The 18,409-nt window shown below is 41.8% G+C and overlaps 1 protein-coding gene across 2 annotated transcripts in view; it reads right to left on the reverse strand.

Annotated features, from left to right (window-relative positions):
- The window catches only part of LOC134601042 (store-operated calcium entry regulator STIMATE-like), a 105,113-nt gene that overhangs the window by 55,796 nt on the left and 30,908 nt on the right, over positions 1-18,409 (reverse strand). For both annotated transcript variants that reach the window (XM_063445457.1, XM_063445456.1), the window contains exons 2-4: positions 17,915-17,963; positions 12,684-12,779; positions 8,392-8,513 (exon numbers count right to left, since the gene is read on the reverse strand). In XM_063445457.1, coding sequence (XP_063301527.1) covers positions 8,392-8,513; positions 12,684-12,779; positions 17,915-17,963 — 267 coding nt within the window. The remainder of the gene's footprint in view (positions 1-8,391; positions 8,514-12,683; positions 12,780-17,914; positions 17,964-18,409) is intronic.

An 18,409-nucleotide genomic window follows, 5' to 3' on the forward strand; every position in this document is an offset into this window, starting at 1 on the left:
ATATATATAAAAAAAAAACGTATTTTGTTTGTTTATTTTTTGAATTTTTTTATATTTCTCTTTTTTTTCCTCTCTTTTTTCGTCATTATTTTATTTGTTTATTTTTTGTGTGTTATTATTTTTTTGTTTTGGTAATTCTTATTTTGTTCCCCTATGTCACTTCCTGCCTCCCCTCTCAATGCATAACCATAACTATGTAGCACCCAAGAATTATGTCTGAAGGTCTACCAAACCTATTAACCCAAGGTATGACCATAAGCGGGTACACTAGCGGGAGAACAATGTTAAAGTGATCGGGTATATTACAAAACATCTCGTATGCAGGGACAAGAATACCGTATATACTCGAGTATAAGCCGAGTTTTTCAGCACATTTTTTGTGCTGAAAAACCCCAACTCGGCTTATACTCGAGTCAATGTCTGTATTATGGCAATTTACAAGCGAGCGCTTACCTCTCCTCCTCTCCTGCAGCTCCTGTCAGCTCCCTTCTCCTCCGCGCCGGTCCGTTCAGCACCTCTGTCAGCTCCCAGTGTAAGTCTCGCGAGAGCCGCGGGCAGGGCCGGCCTTAGGCAAATAGGCGCCCTGTGCGGAAAGTCTTCATGGCGCCCCCCCACCAAGTTGCCTGAATACAGTAACACACACAGGCACCAGGGACGTGTATATCGTGAGGCAAACAAGGCAAACAAGGCACTCCCCCCACCCCGAGGCTGGCAGCGGGCAAGCGAAGGAGCATACTCACCTGAGCTCTTCCTGCTCAGCTCCCTCTGCGCCGTTTAATGAAGCCGGGAGCCGGAATATGACGTCAGTCCGGCTCCTGGCATCACTAAGAGCCGCCTACTCAGTCTGTGCGCCCCCTGCCTGCCCGCCCAGTAGGCAAGCAGGCAAGAAAAAAGACTGCAGGCAAGAAATCCACTCCAGCTCTCCCATGGAGGCTGGGTGGATTTAAAATAAAATTAAAAAAATATTAGTTTGTGAGTGTTAGTGGAAATGTCTGTGTGTGTGTGTGTCTGTGAGTGTGTATGTCTAAGTGAATGTGTGTGTGTGTCTGTGAGTGAATGTGTGTGTGTGTGTGTGTCTGTAGGTGTCTGTAAGTGTGTGTGTGTGTGTCTGTGAGTGAATGTATGTGTCAGTCAGTGAGTGTGTATGTGTCAGTGAGTGAGTGTGTATGTGTCGGTCAGTGGGGGCGTGCGTCTTTCAGTGAGTGCATGCGTCTGTCAGTGAGAGTGTGCATCTGTCAGTGTGTGTCCAAGTAATAGTGTGTGTGTGTGTGTATGTCATTGTTTGTCAGTGTATATGAGAGTGTGTGTCTGTCAGTGAGTGTGCGTCTGTCAGTGAGTGAGCGTCTGTCAGTCAAAGTGTGGCCTTGACAGGAAGGGGTGGGGGAAATTTAAACTTGGTTACAGGCATGTACACACACACACACACACTCAGTTAAAGGCAGTCACACATACAGGCACAGGCACACACAATGGCACAGCTACAGCGACACACACAATTAGAGTCACACACAGACAGTCACACACACACACACACACAGACAGTCACACACACACACAGTTATACACACACACACAGGCAGTCACACACACACACAGGCAGTCACACACACACAGGCAGCCAATCACACACAGGCAGCCAATCACACACAGGCAGCCAATCACACACAGACAGTTACAGACAGACAGACAGTTACAAACAGACAGACACACACAGGCAGGCAGGCAGTCACACACAGGCAGTCACACACACAGGCAGTCACACACACACACACACACAGGCAGTCACACACACAGACAGGCAGTCTCACACACACACACAGACAGGTAGTCACACACAGACAGGCAGTCACACACACACACACAGACAGGTAGTCACACACAGACAGACAGTCACACACAGGCAGTCACACAGACAGACAGTCACACACACACACACAGGCAGTAACACACACACACAGACAGGCAGTCACACACACACACACAGTCACACAGCCACATGGGACATGTGGGGGGGCTATAGGGACACATGGGGGCTATAATGAGACACATGGGGCTGGGGAGGGGGCTACACATGGGGCTATAAGGACATATGAAGGGCTGGGAGGGGGTACAGGGACACATGGAGGGCTGGGGGGGCTATAGGGACACATGAAGGGCTGGAGGGGGGGTATAGGAGCATATGAAGGGCTGGGAGGGGGGAATAGTGGGACACATAGAGGGCTGGAAAAGAGGGCTAACAGGCAAACAGTCACACTTACCTCTATCCAGTGGATGCAGCTGGCTGATGGGAAAGCAGGGACTCCTTCCCTCTTCCTGTGCAGCAGGGGCTTCGGGAGGTATTAGCCCCGCCTCTGCCTCACGATAAGCCCCGCCCCCGCAGCTCGGTAAGCCCCGCCCCCGCTGCCGCAATTTTTTTTTTTTTTTTTTTTAATAGACCCTGACACCGGCCATGTGCGGGCTGTGTCGGCTGTCAGGGCGCCCCTTGCTCCATGGCGCCCTGTGCGGCCGCACAGCTCGCACACCCCTAAGGCCGGCCCTGGCCGCGGGGTCATAGTGCGGCTCTCGCGAGACTTACCGTGTTAGCTGACAGGGGAGCTGACCGGACACCGGCGCGGAGGAGGAGGGAGCTGCAGGAGAGGTAAGAGCTTCTCCATCAGCTTGTGAGCACTAGGTAGCCACGATTTAAGTCCTTTAAAATCACACACAATTTAATTCTCCTATTTCAGCATAGTTAACTCTTTACAGAATGATTTCATATATCAAGGAAACTGTAACTCAGAAATAACTGGAATGAAACAGATTATTTTTTTTCTATTGAAAAATACTTTTGGCTCTGTGGCTATGGTGGAGGCAGGTAGCGACCACCAGGGAATGAGAGCCCCCCTCCCTGCCATGTATCAAGCAGTGAAGGGGGACGGAAAAAATAATAATATATAAATAATAATAAAATAAAATAATAATTTAACAAAAATTGATTAAAATAATAAATAATACAAATGCCCACCCCCCACCAAGGCTCTGCAACACACACACACACTCACACTGCACTTATATACACTGCACTCATACACACACACACTGCATTCATACACACACACTGCATTCATTATATACACACACTGTAAATAAATATTAAATTAATATAATTTTTTTAGGATCTAATTTTATTTAGAAATTTACCAGTAGCTGCTGCATTTCCCACCCTAGTCTTATACTCGAGTCAATAAGTTTTCCCAGTTTTTTGGGGTAAAATAAGGGGCCTCGGCTTATATTCGGGTTGGCTTATACTCGAGTATATACGGTACTTGCTGTGACACATGATAGCAGGGAATATCAAAGTCACTGTTGTCTGTGTAGAGCTCTCAGCGCCGTCTTGGCCTTTTCCATTCTGGAGAGAGTCTTGGCAAACTTCCTGAAGGTCCAATCCCCAAGTAGGCTTAGTTCAAAGTTCTTGCACCATAATGATGGTTTGATAAGGCTCTACAGAGAACCTTAATGAAGATTGATCAGTTGATTCTGGAGTATTTTACATGGAAAAAACTTTCCAGATTACACACATTTTTGTGATTATGTACAAGTATGACATTTGTTAAATAACAAAAATGCTACTCTGCTATAAGTACTGATCTACTATCCATGATGTACTTGTTGATCACTTATACCTCCAGGTGTTCCTATTTAAGAGGGAAAGTCCCTATTTAAGGGCCCAAATCCTTTTTTTCTATCCTAATGTCGCTCTTTGCTAAGAGCTCCATATTGTTGGTTTATCGTAGTGTATAACAGACCGTCACAACAATAGTACTCACAGTAACGTGTCTTTAAAATGCAATAAATATGCTTAGTACTCAGTCAGTGGAAATAAGACACATTGTTCTTGTGCTAGATTACATTTTACATATTGTTATAAGTAACCTAAAATTTCTCCAAACAGCCCCACCCCTGCTCCAATTCCATTTACTGTTGCAAACAGAGGATATCCAATAACCTATTACCTTCTTTTTTCAGACCAAGAAACAACCATACTTTAGCTCAGATAATCCCAGCAGGGACCGATTTTTAAGTTATTCACTAAAGTGAGAATTGCTGGGAAATCAAAGAGTTTACAAATGCTGCCAAAACGTAGAAAAAAAAATTAAAGGTTACATTTGGCTTTTTTGGCCCGAAATTTTAAATTCACTTTTAATTCGTAGCAATTCCCACTTTAGTAAACAGTCCTGTTATGTCAAACTCCTCAAATCTCCTCTCTCTAGCTGCATGACCTGTACATGTTTTAGTCATATCTCGTAAGACTCTCTAACCTGTCGAGTGATAAAAGCCTAAAATAAATTCACCTATTCTATCATTAGAAGAATCACGACCACCATTCTACCCAGCATCAGAATTGCCAAGGAAGAACGCATTTGTACATGTTTATTCAGGGAGCTGAGCCATTCCCGAACATTGCAGAGCTCATGATTTATTGATGTAAGTATAAGTGATTTAGAGAAGCTAGTTTCAATAGTTAAAGTAATTTAAAAACACCATTTATGACAATATATACTACAATATATAAACTACATTTCTAAACAATGTAAATATTTTGGTTGTAGCAGTTCTAAAAATAATTTATGATTCAAAGCCTTACTTAGATACATAAGACAGTTTTACATTAATAAGCAGTTATGTTTGTGCCACATTCTGTCACTCTGTACAAAATGAAATGTGCCATTTCAGCTCCTGCAAGTCTTGAATGGTTTGTTTTCTATAGTTTATGTATTTAACCAAGACCTATTCCACTTGTTATAAACATTAATAAGTTACAAAGAAGCTCTACACTGCCCTCCAGTGTGAGACTTTGAGAATAATTTCACATACACACACATTATATAAAGATTTTTGTACTGAAGAGGACATTTTAATATAACTGAGCTTGAATTGAATGTATCCACTTTTATTCTTTACATGTACTGGCAGCTCTGCAGCCCTTGTTGACATACAGCAAATGGACACTAGACTCACCCAGATCACTTAATCTCAATAAAGTAGTCTGGGTGCAGTGTCCCTGTCCTCTTAATGCTGCAATGTGAGAAACTGCAATGTTTCCATTTCAGGGTTAAGACTGCCTCCAGTGGCTGTCAGTAAGACACAGGCAGAGTAAAACTTGTTCACGTGAACGCACGTGCAACATATGCGCATTAGGTCCCCAATTCTCCTCGATCACGGAAAAAGCTATGCCTACACAGTGATGAATCTGGGGAAGGAGAGTTGAGCAGCACCAAGGGAACCTCGTAACTGGAAACAATTAAATATTTTATTACATTTTTATTGCACCTGGGAGGGGAGGTGTGGGTGGGAAAGTACCTAAAAAGCGAAAAGGAGAGTGACACTATAGCATTAGGAATACGGATTTGTATTACGAACCCTGTAGTGTTACTTTAAAGTGGACAAATCTTACCTTTTTGAGCAATACTGGATTATATGGTTTTGTTTTTTTCTTTCTAAATGCTCCACAAACAAAAGACAGTACACTCATAACTTTACCAACAGTTTTGGTATACATACCATGGCTATCACCGTTATATATGAGGAAGTGCACACTCATTAAAGGGTTATTCTAACTCTTACAACTGTTTTTTTTTTTTTTTGTTGTTCTTATGAATAATGCCCTCCACACAGAGTTGACAGTTCTGGTTGGCCAAAGTCACGAGTGCACATTGCTTGATATGTGCAGTATTTCAAGCTAGATCCCTTCCTCCATGACCACTTTAAAAAGCAAAAGGTGTCTTGGTGTAACCCTTTAGTGGAGCTAAGGTTGAAAAGGGACTCTATGGGCCAACAACACAAGCAAGCTCCTTTATATGGCCTCCCAATTGGAAGCTCTGGATCACAGATATCACCAAAAGCATGTCAAAAATTGCCATTATGATCGTTGTTACCTCATTGGGCCATTTGCTGTCATATTGCATACCTAAAACAACATGTGTGTTCAGGTTCAGAACAGTTTTTAGGCCTCACAAAAATTATGACAGCAGTGTGAAGTAACCACCCATATTCATTTGAGACTTCGCAGGCGGAGTTTTTAAAAGGATACTGTAGAAACGCTTCTCTCTGGAAGCAAGCACAGTGGAAATTAGGGGCGGAGAGGGTGAATTTGTGAAGTCAATTACAACAAAGAAGTAGTATGATAAATTACTTATTGTCCTAACGATACTTATTAAAATACTTCACTTCATTTTCATTTTGTCTACACACACACACACACAGACACACACACTGCAATTTTGTGTCAAAGAATGGTGTTTTTAGTCTGTATCATGTTCTGTATGTTGGAGTTTAATATGGTGCGAGAATCAATGAGCTGGTTTATTGCTGCAAATTTGTGGTTGCATGGTCATTCAAGCACACGGAACAGGAGGGATATAGCCGGCCCACATAGTGGAGATCTTGCAGTCAGCCATAGCTTTCTGAACCATGCAGAAGAAACTGTGACCAATTAGTAAAACATCCCAGGGCTCCGGTGGGAATGATCTGGTTTCAGTCACAGGTTCTAACATACATTTAGTATTTGTTTCAGAGATTAATTTAAATTATTCATTACAGCAAATCTAAGGAGAAAAATAAAAACATATGTTCTCCAAAGAGTACTAAGGCCTTATTGTATAACAGATGATGATGATGTTATCACGGCAATAGTAAGTTCAAAAAACAACATAATATTATACAGTTTTGTCTACTGATTTTCCAACAATATACATGTATGACACACAAGTATCAACGGTATAAATATTTACTCTGGGAACTTACTGTTTATACAAGTGAGTACAAAACTATAGATACAAAAAAAATCACATTACATATATGTAGATCAAAAAGTACAGAAGTAACAATTACCAAAATCTGCATATTTACAGGGTTATTCACTAAAGATAGAACTGTCAAGAATTCAAAGTAAAGTTCAAATTTAAGGCCAAAGTAGCGTAGATGAAAGTATAGGTAACTTGGACAATGTTTCCAGTTTGGTAGTGTGTGGAACTGCACTCACTCTCATAAACCTGAGCCAGGGTGCTTGCTGAACCGGAATCAAACACCAGATTGCCAAAAATGTATAAAGTAATAGAGGTCCAGGCACTCCTTGGTTCAAGACAGGTACTTTATTAGGAACCACAACAGCAACGTTTCGACCCCAAAAGGGCTTTGTCAAGCTGATGCATACATCAATTTTACAATATATATAACAAACTTTAAACAATCACAACTATGAAATACACTTGTGAATCGGTATCCTAAGCAAGTAGTTTAACAGCTGAAAGTAGTATACTACTTATCAGCAGTACTTAATTACATTAATTAGAAAGAGAGTCTAATACTTAATTGCCAAAAACAAACAAGCTTTGAAAGATTTATTAATGTTTCCTTTTTGGTCTATTTTGGCCTTAAAATTCACCTTGAATTCCCAATAATTTTACTACAAAAATTACTATTACTACAACTGTATGCCATACACACTAGCGCTAGTCTTCTAGCTTTGGAAAACATGAGTTTATGTATAGACCTCTTACAAAATAGTACTTCGTTAGTGATGTCCCGAACAGTTCGCCAGGAACCATGCGGTCGCGAACACGCGCAACGTTCGGTCCGCCCCCTATTTGTCATCTGAGTAAACTTTGACCGTGTACCTCACAGTCAGCAGACACATTCCAGCCAATCAGCAGCAGACCCTCCCACCTCCATGACGATTAGGGGGCGGACCAAACATTGCGCGTGTTCGCGACCGTGAACACGCTATGTTCGCCGGCGAACGGTTCCCGGCGAACTGTTCGGGACATCACTAGACTTAGTACCTGTTGAGATATACTGCAACATTATTTGCTGTCTTTATTTTTTTCATACGGATTTCACGAATATCTCATGCCCATACATTACTGAGGAATACTTCCCCTGACAAGATTGTGATTGACTTCTTATACAAGGTTTTATTGGGACTTTTTTGCTGTATTTATCATGCATAGACTCTTTTGGACTTACTTTTAGGACTCCTGATTACTATTCATTATCTATATTTAGAATTATTTTTGTTTTTTTATCTTATATTTATTCTCTCTTATGTTGTGTCTTGTATATATGCTTGTATAGTTTGTAATCAGGTTTTTTTCACCTGTGGCGCTACCTCACCCTCCACTTTTGTTTTGCTTTACTTTACTTCCGTATTCTAACTGGCAATACCCACTGATAATATGTAGAATCACCATTTCAATGTATGATATAAGTGGAGAAATATAATGTATGACTGCATAATAATGTGTGAAGAATGCCCAGATTGTTGTTGCAAAAGAACAGAGAAAACATCCTTGTCCTGAAAGGGTTAAAATATATCATTCTCGAAGATATTTAAAGAACTGAAAGTTTGCTTACCATATTCTCCAAATACCAATAACGTCAACTGTCGCCTTTTTACTATTACTGCAACAATTTTTACACTAATCCAGATCACCAGCATCCCAAGGGTGGCATCCAGAAGGAAATTCATTAGATACCTGCACAAGCAAACAAACATTACTGAAAGTAAATAATTATTTGGATTAACCAGAATGTCATCCCTAATTATTGTTCCTGCCTATCTGAAAGTAACCAAGGACATAGACATGTATGCCTAGCCGGATTCATTTAAAAATGTGCTATCGTTGACTGCCATGATAATGTTTATTATGTACTACTTCATTGGCATATATCAGCTGTCATGGCGATGTAAGCATGTTTCTATATATCAGCACCACAAAATAAAGAATAAAAAAATAAAATAGGGGGGGGCGGAGCCTGACCACGAGCCGGAGCTGTCGCACCTCAGCAAAGCTCCCGACTGCAACCTGAAAAAGCACCCGACAAGGGGGGAATAAAACCATCGGGACTCTCCCCTACAACCTCCCATGCCGTTTGTGTGCCCGGCACGGGTTAATCGCCGGAAGCGCAGACCCGCGGCCTACAAGCCGGCTGCAGCCCTCGATTGGACGGCATTCCTCGACTGCCTCGATCAGCCAGAGGATTCAGTAGGGGAAGATCCCTATATAGCACCCTCACCCACTCGGGCAGAAATGGGCCGCCGGTCCCAGAAACCCCCACCGGAGACGGCTTCAGGGTCCAGGGATATCAGCACCATGCTGCAACAACACAGGCCGCCAGCCAAAATGGCGGGAGCAGCGGAGCAGGACACCATGAAGGTACTCAGGGGTCCCAGCCCACATGCCCAATCCCCAGAACAGGTACCTACAACAGGGGGAATCACTGATGGGTCTGCCCCAGTCACCCAGCGGGACTTCCAACACCTAATTGGGGAAATAAAAAACCTCCTGGCGACCAGCATAGCAGCCATTAAATCTGACGTGCAGGCTATAGATGTCAGGGTTCAGGCCACAGAGAACGATGTTGCCAACATCAAACAGGGACTGACAACCTTGCAGGACACAGTACTGGCACTCCAGAATCAACAGCAAGCACTCTCCCTCCACTATATCGCCCTCGACGACAGGACAAGGCGAAACCACATAAAAATAAGAGGAGTACCAGACGACGTCTCCTCAGACGAATTACCTCACTACTTGAGACGCCTCGTGGCCGCCATCCTGCCACCCACACAGGCCAAGAAATTTAACACGGATGGGATATACCGCCTGCCACCTTCGGGCAGGACAGCCCCAAGCTTGGCCCGGGACGTGATTGTCCGCTGTGCTGCCTCCCAAGACAAAAGAATCCTGATGACTGCTCTCCGGGGCAAGACGCCACTCACATTTGAAGGCGCACAGCTTAACGTCTACCAAGACCTCACCAGAGCCACGCTACAATGGCGCAGATCGCTGAACCAAGTCACCAGCACCCTCAGAGAAGCGGGGATAGAATACCACTGGAGGTCACCCAGATTCCTGGTGGTCACTAGACACGGAACTGTCCACAAACTCTGCACACTTGAGGAGTTCCCGACATTCTGCCACGCTTTGGGCATACCCGCACCCAACCAGGCCACAGACAAGCGACCTACTCCTGAGGCCTGACTCCAACAACAGAGACTTTACCACACATGTTCTACGTTGCACAGTTATAACTACACATAATCTGCTGGCCTTGAACCACTCCTAGCTTACCTCATCCCCCCCACTGACAAGAGGGAGCGACCGCTCCAAACCTACGTACCCCCCCCCCCCCCCGCAGGCCCCCTGGGCCCTGGGTATGCATAGAAGAAGGCCATAACTCAGAACCCGATAGGGTTACTACACACATACTATGGTTACTCACCCATTCTCCCGAGGCAATTCACACACTCACGATAACATACCATTGCAGGCCCACATTCTCTAGTACATGATTTCGTTTAAATGCTATTGTTCATGCCGTACTATGTTTTCATGATTATGTTTGATGTACCACATAGGGAGGGGAAATCCCCAAACCAGGTGTAATAATAAACAATAATAATAACCAAAAAATACGACCTGAGCACAGGCGAATGGCAGAGTATTATCTATAAAATAAGAATAAAAAACATAACATAGTGTGTACTGTATACTGAAAATCTGTAAATAATATGAGGATGGACTACCACTCACATTTACCAGAGCCGTACCAGGCTCTGTATAGCAGGCTCAAAGGTGCCAATTCAGGCTAACGAAACTCCAAGGCAGAAATATGAAGGATTCCGTAGTAAAAAAAGAATTTATTTGATGAATAAAAATATAAATATAAAATAACAGACTCCCGGTTACAAGGGGGTGGAACCCAAACAACAAATGTTATAAAATAAAGGTATCCACTTACCCCAAACAAAGTAAACCGTCGGAGTAAATATAAAGAACAAATAAAATACAATCAAATGATAAAAGGACAGCAGACGCGTTTCGGCTCGGTGGCCTTCTTCCAGTGCTGATTTTCGGATCCTCGTGGCTTGTTTAAATGCGCCCGGCATTGTAGATCACCTGTGCGTGTTTTTCTTCCGTATACGTCACTTCCGGTAATTGCGGACGATGTCATTTCCGGTATCGTCAGTTGGAACGCACGGTGGAACGCATGCAGCGTTCAGTAGTTTCCGGTCTCGGAAAAATTATATTTAAAAAAGAATTGATTATATATAAAAACAGAAATACATAAAAAACCTAAAAAAACCTTAATATAGCAAATGGAGATCCATAAAGGTGGCTCTTAAACTGTCATCTTTGTAAACTCTCAATATTAATTAACCACTTCAGTAAACAAAGCTTATGATGGAGCATACACATAAGTGGGGTGTAGAAGCCGGCCAAAAATAGGCCAAAAGGAATTATATATAAAAAAAGAGGGAATGGATAATGAAGAATATCTAAAATAAAAATATTACAAAAAATGAGAAAACTCAAAATCTAAATTTAAACCCTTAGGGAATAAGCAATCCATATCAAAAATCCATTTTGCTCTCCTTGTAACCGAGAGTCTGTTATTCTATATTTATATTTTTATTCATCAAATAAATTCTTTTTTTACTACGGAATCCTTCATATTTCTGCCTTGGAGTTTCGTTAGCCTGAATTGGCACCTTTGAGCCTGCTATACAGAGCCTGGTACGGCTCTGGTAAATGTGAGTGGTAGTCCATCCTCATATTATTTACAGATTTTCAGTATACAGTACACACTATGTTATGTTTTTTATTCTTATTTTATAGATAATACTCTGCCATTCGCCTGTGCTCAGGTCGTATTTTTTGGTTATTATTATTGTTTGTTATTATTATTGTTTATTATTACACCTGGTTTGGGGATTTCCCCTCCCTATGTGGTTTGTGATACACATCCTTTACTTATTTTCATTCTGATTTAGTGTCTGGGAAACACTGCTGTATCAAACCCTGTTTTACAACTCTCTCTGTTACATACTCGGAAGCGCCTACTCACTATCTTGTATTCTTTATTATGTTTGATGTACAGTTCAAATATTCTTGACCCGCAAGGGTATGAAAAAACAAAATTTCAATAAAAAGAGATTGACAAAAAAATAAAAAAATAAAATAATAATTATTTGGGTGTGCATTGTTTTGCGTTGAAACTAGTCATCATCATGACACAGTTAAAAGGTTCTAATCTCAAAGGGAAGCTATAGGCACCCAGACCGCTTCATCTCTTTGAAGTGGTCTGGGTCAAGTGTTCACCTTAACCCTGCAGTGTAAGGGTAACCCTACAAAATAAGAGTTTAGACATGCTTCCTGCAGTTTCATGGAGTTTAACTTCATGAAACGATGCTATATGTCCTCACGCTGTGGAGATCCCCATTGGAAAACATTGACTCAATGCTTTGCCATGGGGAAGGCCTAATGCGCGTGCATCGCTTGCGGTGCATGCACATTAGGTTTCCCCTTGCGCTGATGTCTGAGGAACCCTGGCGGTGGAGGTTTTCTTATACATGTATATGCCTGACATGCCAACAATGGCAAAGCAATGACTCTTTAGGCGTTCTTGTATATTGTGTTATGATAGAAGCCATGTCACTGTCCAAGTCATGTTACAGTCCACTAATCAATTACACAATGCAGACTAGATAAATTATAATGTAACAAATAAATACATTTCAAAAAGAAAAACAAACACAAAAAACACCCCTGCACCGGTAAAAAACAAAATATGCGTAATTAACACAGAATGGTATGAATGCAATTGAAAATACCAATGTGCTTATGTACTTAAATACTTACAAAGAACATGGATCTTCTTCGGTCAGCTCAGAAAGAAAAATGTTTGTAAAATGAATGAATAAAGCACCAATACCTTGCTTGGAAGTATCATAAAACCTGTAGTTTGAATCAAACAGAATTCCATTAGAGTTTCATTCATCTAAACCCTTAGACATTCGCAGATGAATTAAAAAAAAAAAAAAAAAAAAAAAAAGTATTTTTCCAGCATAACTTAAAAGTACACTTCAAGCACCATAAACCCCTATGTACATTGGAAAAATTAAGGTGAATGGAGGACCCTGTATTCCCTCATTCTGTTATCGCTGCACAGATTTCCAAAAATGGTTGCAGTTATGTATCTCCCAGAATCCCAATTTTAGAACATCAAACTATGACTCGAACTAGGAAACGAAAGCTTGGTTGCTTCATCTAAGTGTTGCTTCTAAGTGTGTGTGGTTGGAGATATTCTGGAGATAAACTGGAGGTGATCTGCGTTATTCAGGAAGATAAATTAAAAGTTAAGATTTGTTTGATTAAAATGATTTGCCTTATTGGAAGGGCAGACTTAGTTCAGTGTAATAGTTGCTATGCATTTGTTTCACGTTCCACTTTTTTGAAGGTTTGGTTGTTGTCTAATCTGTAGACAGTTCTCTATCTTGCGGCAGGAGATTGTATTTTTAAAGTCTGAGATTTGTAAATTATCTGGTAAACAAACTCAGGCTGGAACTGCTGCAAAGCCACTGCCGCAGAGACATACTAGGAATGGCAGATGGATCACTGTAGGATCTGGTAGACTTGGAGTTGTGGATAAAAGGCATATTGCACAGTCTGTTGCTCTACATAATTCATTTTCTGCACTTTCAGAGTGTAATGGTGTTGTGGAGAGAGGCACTGAGGCTAGTGGTGTTGTGGAGAGAGGCACGGAGGCTAGTGGTGTTGTGGAGAGAGGCACTGAGGCTAGTGGTGTTGTGGAGAGAGGCACTGAGGCTAGTGGTGTTGTGGAGAGAGGCACTGAGGCTAGTGATGTTGTGGAGAGAGGCTTGGAGACTATGGTGAGGCACAATAGAAAGCAGTTGTTGTTGGGGGATTCCATCATAAGAGGTGTGGAGATGGACAATGATGGTCTTGTGAGGTGTCTTCCCGGAGCTACTGCTCACAGAGACAGGAGACGTATCTGTAATATTGTTAAGCGAGCAAAGCAGGAAGGGGAATTGGATGTACTTGTCCATCTAGGGACAAATGACTTGGCTTGCAATGAGGTTTCAGAGGTTAAAGGGACACTGTAGGCACCCAGACCACTTCTGCTCATTGGAGTGGTCTGGGTGCCAACTCCCACTACTCTTAACCCTGCAAGTGTAATTATTGCAGTTTTTTATAAACTTCAATAATTACATTGCAGGGTTAACTCCACCTCTAGTGGCTGTCTATTAGACAGCCACTAGAGGTCACTTCCTAGGTTCTAGCAGTTCGTTGGAATTTTCCCACGCTGTGTAAAATGACAAAGAGAACTCTGATTGGTGGGCTTGGAATCTAACCAGAGTGTTCTGTGTCATTTTACACAGCGTGGGAAAGTTCTTTGGACAGTAGATCCTCCCCCCATTGTGATTTGTGGCCCCCACCCACCACGCAGGGGTGGGGGTGGGGGGAGGACAGTCGGTCCTCCCCCATTGTGATTTATGGCCCCCACCCACTGCGCAGGGGTGGGGTCGGGGGGGAGGACAGTAGGCCCCCATCCTCATTATTTTTATGGCCCCCACCCACCGCGCAGGGGTGGGGGCGGGGGGAGGACAGTAGATCCTCCCCCCATTGTGATTTGTGGCCCCCACCCACAGCGCAGGGGTGGGGGCGGGGGGAGGACAGTAGGTCCCCCCCAGTGTGTATCAGGGATCCTTAGGATAGGGGTCAATCCATATCTGCCAAGTGACACTATGTAGGGGGAACAGTCCCTATTCTGCTCTGTGTCAGTGTGTATCAGGGATCCTTAGGAAAGGTGTCAATCCATATCTGCCAAGTGACCCTATGTAGGGGGAACAGTCCCTATTCTGCTCTGTGTCAGTGTCTGGGGGGAGTATCTGCAGTAACACAGAGTGTCTGGAGGGAGTATCTGCAGTAACACAGAGTGTCTGGGGGGAGTATCTGCAGTAATGCAGAGTGTCTGGGGGGGAGTATCTGCAGTAATGCAGAGTGTCTGGGGGGAGTATCTGCAGTAATGCAGAGTGTCTGGGGGGAGTATCTGCAGTAATGCAGAGTGTCTGGGGGGAGTATCTGCAGTAATGCAGAGTGTCTGGGGGGAGTATCTGCAGTAATGCAGAGTGTCTGGGGGGAGTATCTGCAGTAATACAGAGTGTCTGGGGGGGAGTATCTGCAGTAATACAGAGTGTCTGGGGGGAGTATCTGCAGTAATACAGAGTGTCTGGGGGGAGTATCTGCAGTAATACAGAGTGTCTGGGGGGAGTATCTGCAGTAATACAGAGTGTCTGGGGGGAGTATCTGCAGTAATACAGAGTGTCTGGGGGGAGTATCTGCTTGTAACATTTATAAGCACTGAAAAAAAAATAAAAAAAAATTAGAAATTGAAAAAATAAAATAAAATGGTTGCAGCTTCCGAATGAATCTAAAATGCTGACTGTGAGGTACAGGGTCAAAGTTTACTCAATGATAAAGAATAGGGGGCGCCAGCGAACCGTTCGGGACATCACTAGTGGTGTACTAGCAAAACCATTAACAGATTTATTTAACCAATCATTGATAACAGGAGTAGTCCCAGAAGATTGGAAGTTGGCGAATGTTGTGCCCATTCACAAGAAAGGTAATAGGGAGGAGTCTGGCAACTATAGGCCAGTAAGCCTTACTTCAGTAGTGGTGAAAGTGATGGAAACCATGTTAAACTATAGGATTGTTGAACATCTAAAAACACATGGATTTCAAGATCAGAGACAACATGGGTTTACTTCAGGTAGATCATGCCAAACTAATCTTATTGATTTTTTTGATTGGGTAATTAAAATTATAGATCAGGGTGGTGCAGTAGACATTGCTTACCTAGATTTCAGTAAGGCTTTTGACACTGTTGCACATAGAAGGCTTATCAATAAACTGCAATATTTAAGTTTGGATTCCAATATTGTTGAATGGGTGAGGCAGTGGCTGAGTGACAGGCAACAAAGGGTTGTAGTCAATGGAGTATATTCGAATCTTGGGCTTGTCACCAGTGGGGTACCTCAGGGATCTGTACTTGGACCCATTCTCTTTAATATTTTTATTAGTGATATTGCAGAAGGTCTTGATGGTAAGGTATGTCTTTTTGCTGATGATACTAACATATGTAACAGGGTTGATGTTCCAGGAGGGATAAGCCAAATGGCAAATGATTTAGCTAAACTAGAAAAATGGTCAGAGTTGTGGCAACTGACATTTAATGTGGATAAGTGCATCTTGCATCTTGGACGTAAAAACCCAAGGGCAGAGTACAGAATATTTGATAGAGTCCTAACCTCAACATCTGAGGAAAGGGATTTAGGGGTGATTATTTCTGAGGACTTAAAAGTAGGCAGACAATGTAATAGAGCAGCAGGAAATGCTAGCAGAATGTTTGGTTGTATAGGGAGAGGTATTAGCAGTAGAAAGAGGGACCGTATCTTCAGAAGGATATTGATACCTTAGAGAGAGTTCAGAGAAGGGCTACTAAACTGGTTCATGGATTGCAGGATAAAACTTACCAGGAAAGGTTAAGGGATCTTAACATGTAAAGATTGGAGGAAAGACGAGACAGGGGGGATATGATAGAAACATTTAAATACATAAAGGGAATCAACACAGTAAAGGAGGAGACTATATTTAAAAGAAGAAAAACTACCACAACAAGAGAACATAGTCTTAAATTAGAGGGACAAAGGTTTAAAAATAATATCAGGAAGTATTACTTTACTGTAATTACTTTACTGAGAGGGTAGTGGATGCATGGAATAGCCTTCCAGCTGAAGTGGTAGAGGTTAACACAGTAAAGGAGTTTAAGCATGCGTAGGAAAGGCATAAGGCTATCCTAACTATAAGATAAGACCAGGGACTAATGAAAGTATTTAGAAAATTGGGCAGACTAGATGGGCCGAATGGTTCTTATCTGCCGTCACATTCTATGTTTCTATATTTCTATGAAAGCACAAAATAATGATAAAAGCATTTATTCTGGGAAAATATTGCTATTGAAGGGCTTTGGGGACATTAAACAAAGATCAAATGTTTAATTGTTAATGGTTGTTTCCAGACCCAGGGATGCCGTTATCCCCTAATACAGAGTCCATTATTTTGTATTTCTATTAATTTGTTGGGTTTTTTGTTTTTCCTTTTGTTTCTTGTATACTTAGAGATCTTTTGTTGCTGATGAGCAACACAAGAAAATAGCTGCATTGCAGTATGCATTATTTTTATGCTATAGTTGTGATAGATCTAACCAATAGAAGTAGTTTCTTTTGGTATCCCTACTTGGTTAATCAATTGATATGCTTTCTGTAGCATATGAATTATATATAATGTAGGATAACCATCTACATGTGCTGACAACCAGCATATAGAGATTGGTGTCCAGGAAAACAAACCTGTCAGCTCTATAAGAGTCAGCGGCAGTTAGGGGCTCTAAAAGTAACTAATGTATGGCTGGAAGGGTCATTATTTAATAAGTGGGGGGATATGCCACTGTCCCCTTTAGTCCCCACCCACAGGTGGGGGATATTTAATAATTATGCTACTGCCCCCCCCCCCCCGTCATGATACTTACCTGATCGATGTCACATGTTGGGTCCTCTTTGCAGGTCAAATTCTCATTTCGTTCTGTCTTCCCATAGCGATTCGGACGCTGCCTGCTCAAATAATCCGAATGCTCACACAACATCACTTCTGATTCTGAAGTGTCCATTTGGTTTATGTAACTTAGCAACATTATTCACGCGTCAAAGTGAAATTTTATTTAATTTTTTTACATTTCCACAGGCTTCAAATGTTTATTTTGTATAGGTTTCGTGCATGTGATAACATTTACTTGTGAAACAAATATTCAGTAAATGTAAAATGTTTCCATGCTGGCAAATGTAAATTGAGGAAATAATTTGCCAAAATTAAAAATAAAAAAATTACTTTAGAGACCTTAACCTAACTATGATTTGTATACTGCCCTCTAGATAGCTTAAAATATAAAATACAGGTTTTTGTCTAGGCAGGACAAACACGATTATTATAGTAATAACTAAGTTTCTCACCATATCCTCCATGGGCGTCTTTTATCTTTAGGCTCACTGCAGCGTTTCACTGAAAGCACACAACGGAAAGTAAACAAAGGTCAACCAAATTTAGAGAGAAAAGGCAAAGAAACTAACAAAAAACTAAAATTCTGCATACACATTATTTACAACTGTATAGATTACTACATACAAATATATATTTACAGATATCTTAAAAAAAGATACAGCTGTGTATCTATCAAATAATTAGCAACACATAGTAAAATATTGTTAAACATGTATAGAACAGTGCTACAATGGTAGCACTCACAGAGAAGAGGAGTTTTAAAAAACGCCTTAGGGTATCTCCCTCAATGTAGATGAGGGACCAGAACCCCCATTGTCCTTCCTTTCACCCAACCAGGATAAAATCTCAAGGTATTGGAAAAGGTTTATTGTTAAAAAAAATTAAGCAAAATTAAATTAAAAAAAAAGTTTGAGGTCCAACAAGCTTCATTAATCTTTTAGACTTCC

This window comes from Pelobates fuscus, chromosome 3 (assembly GCF_036172605.1).
Source record: "Pelobates fuscus isolate aPelFus1 chromosome 3, aPelFus1.pri, whole genome shotgun sequence".
NCBI classification, from domain to species: domain Eukaryota; kingdom Metazoa; phylum Chordata; class Amphibia; order Anura; family Pelobatidae; genus Pelobates; species Pelobates fuscus.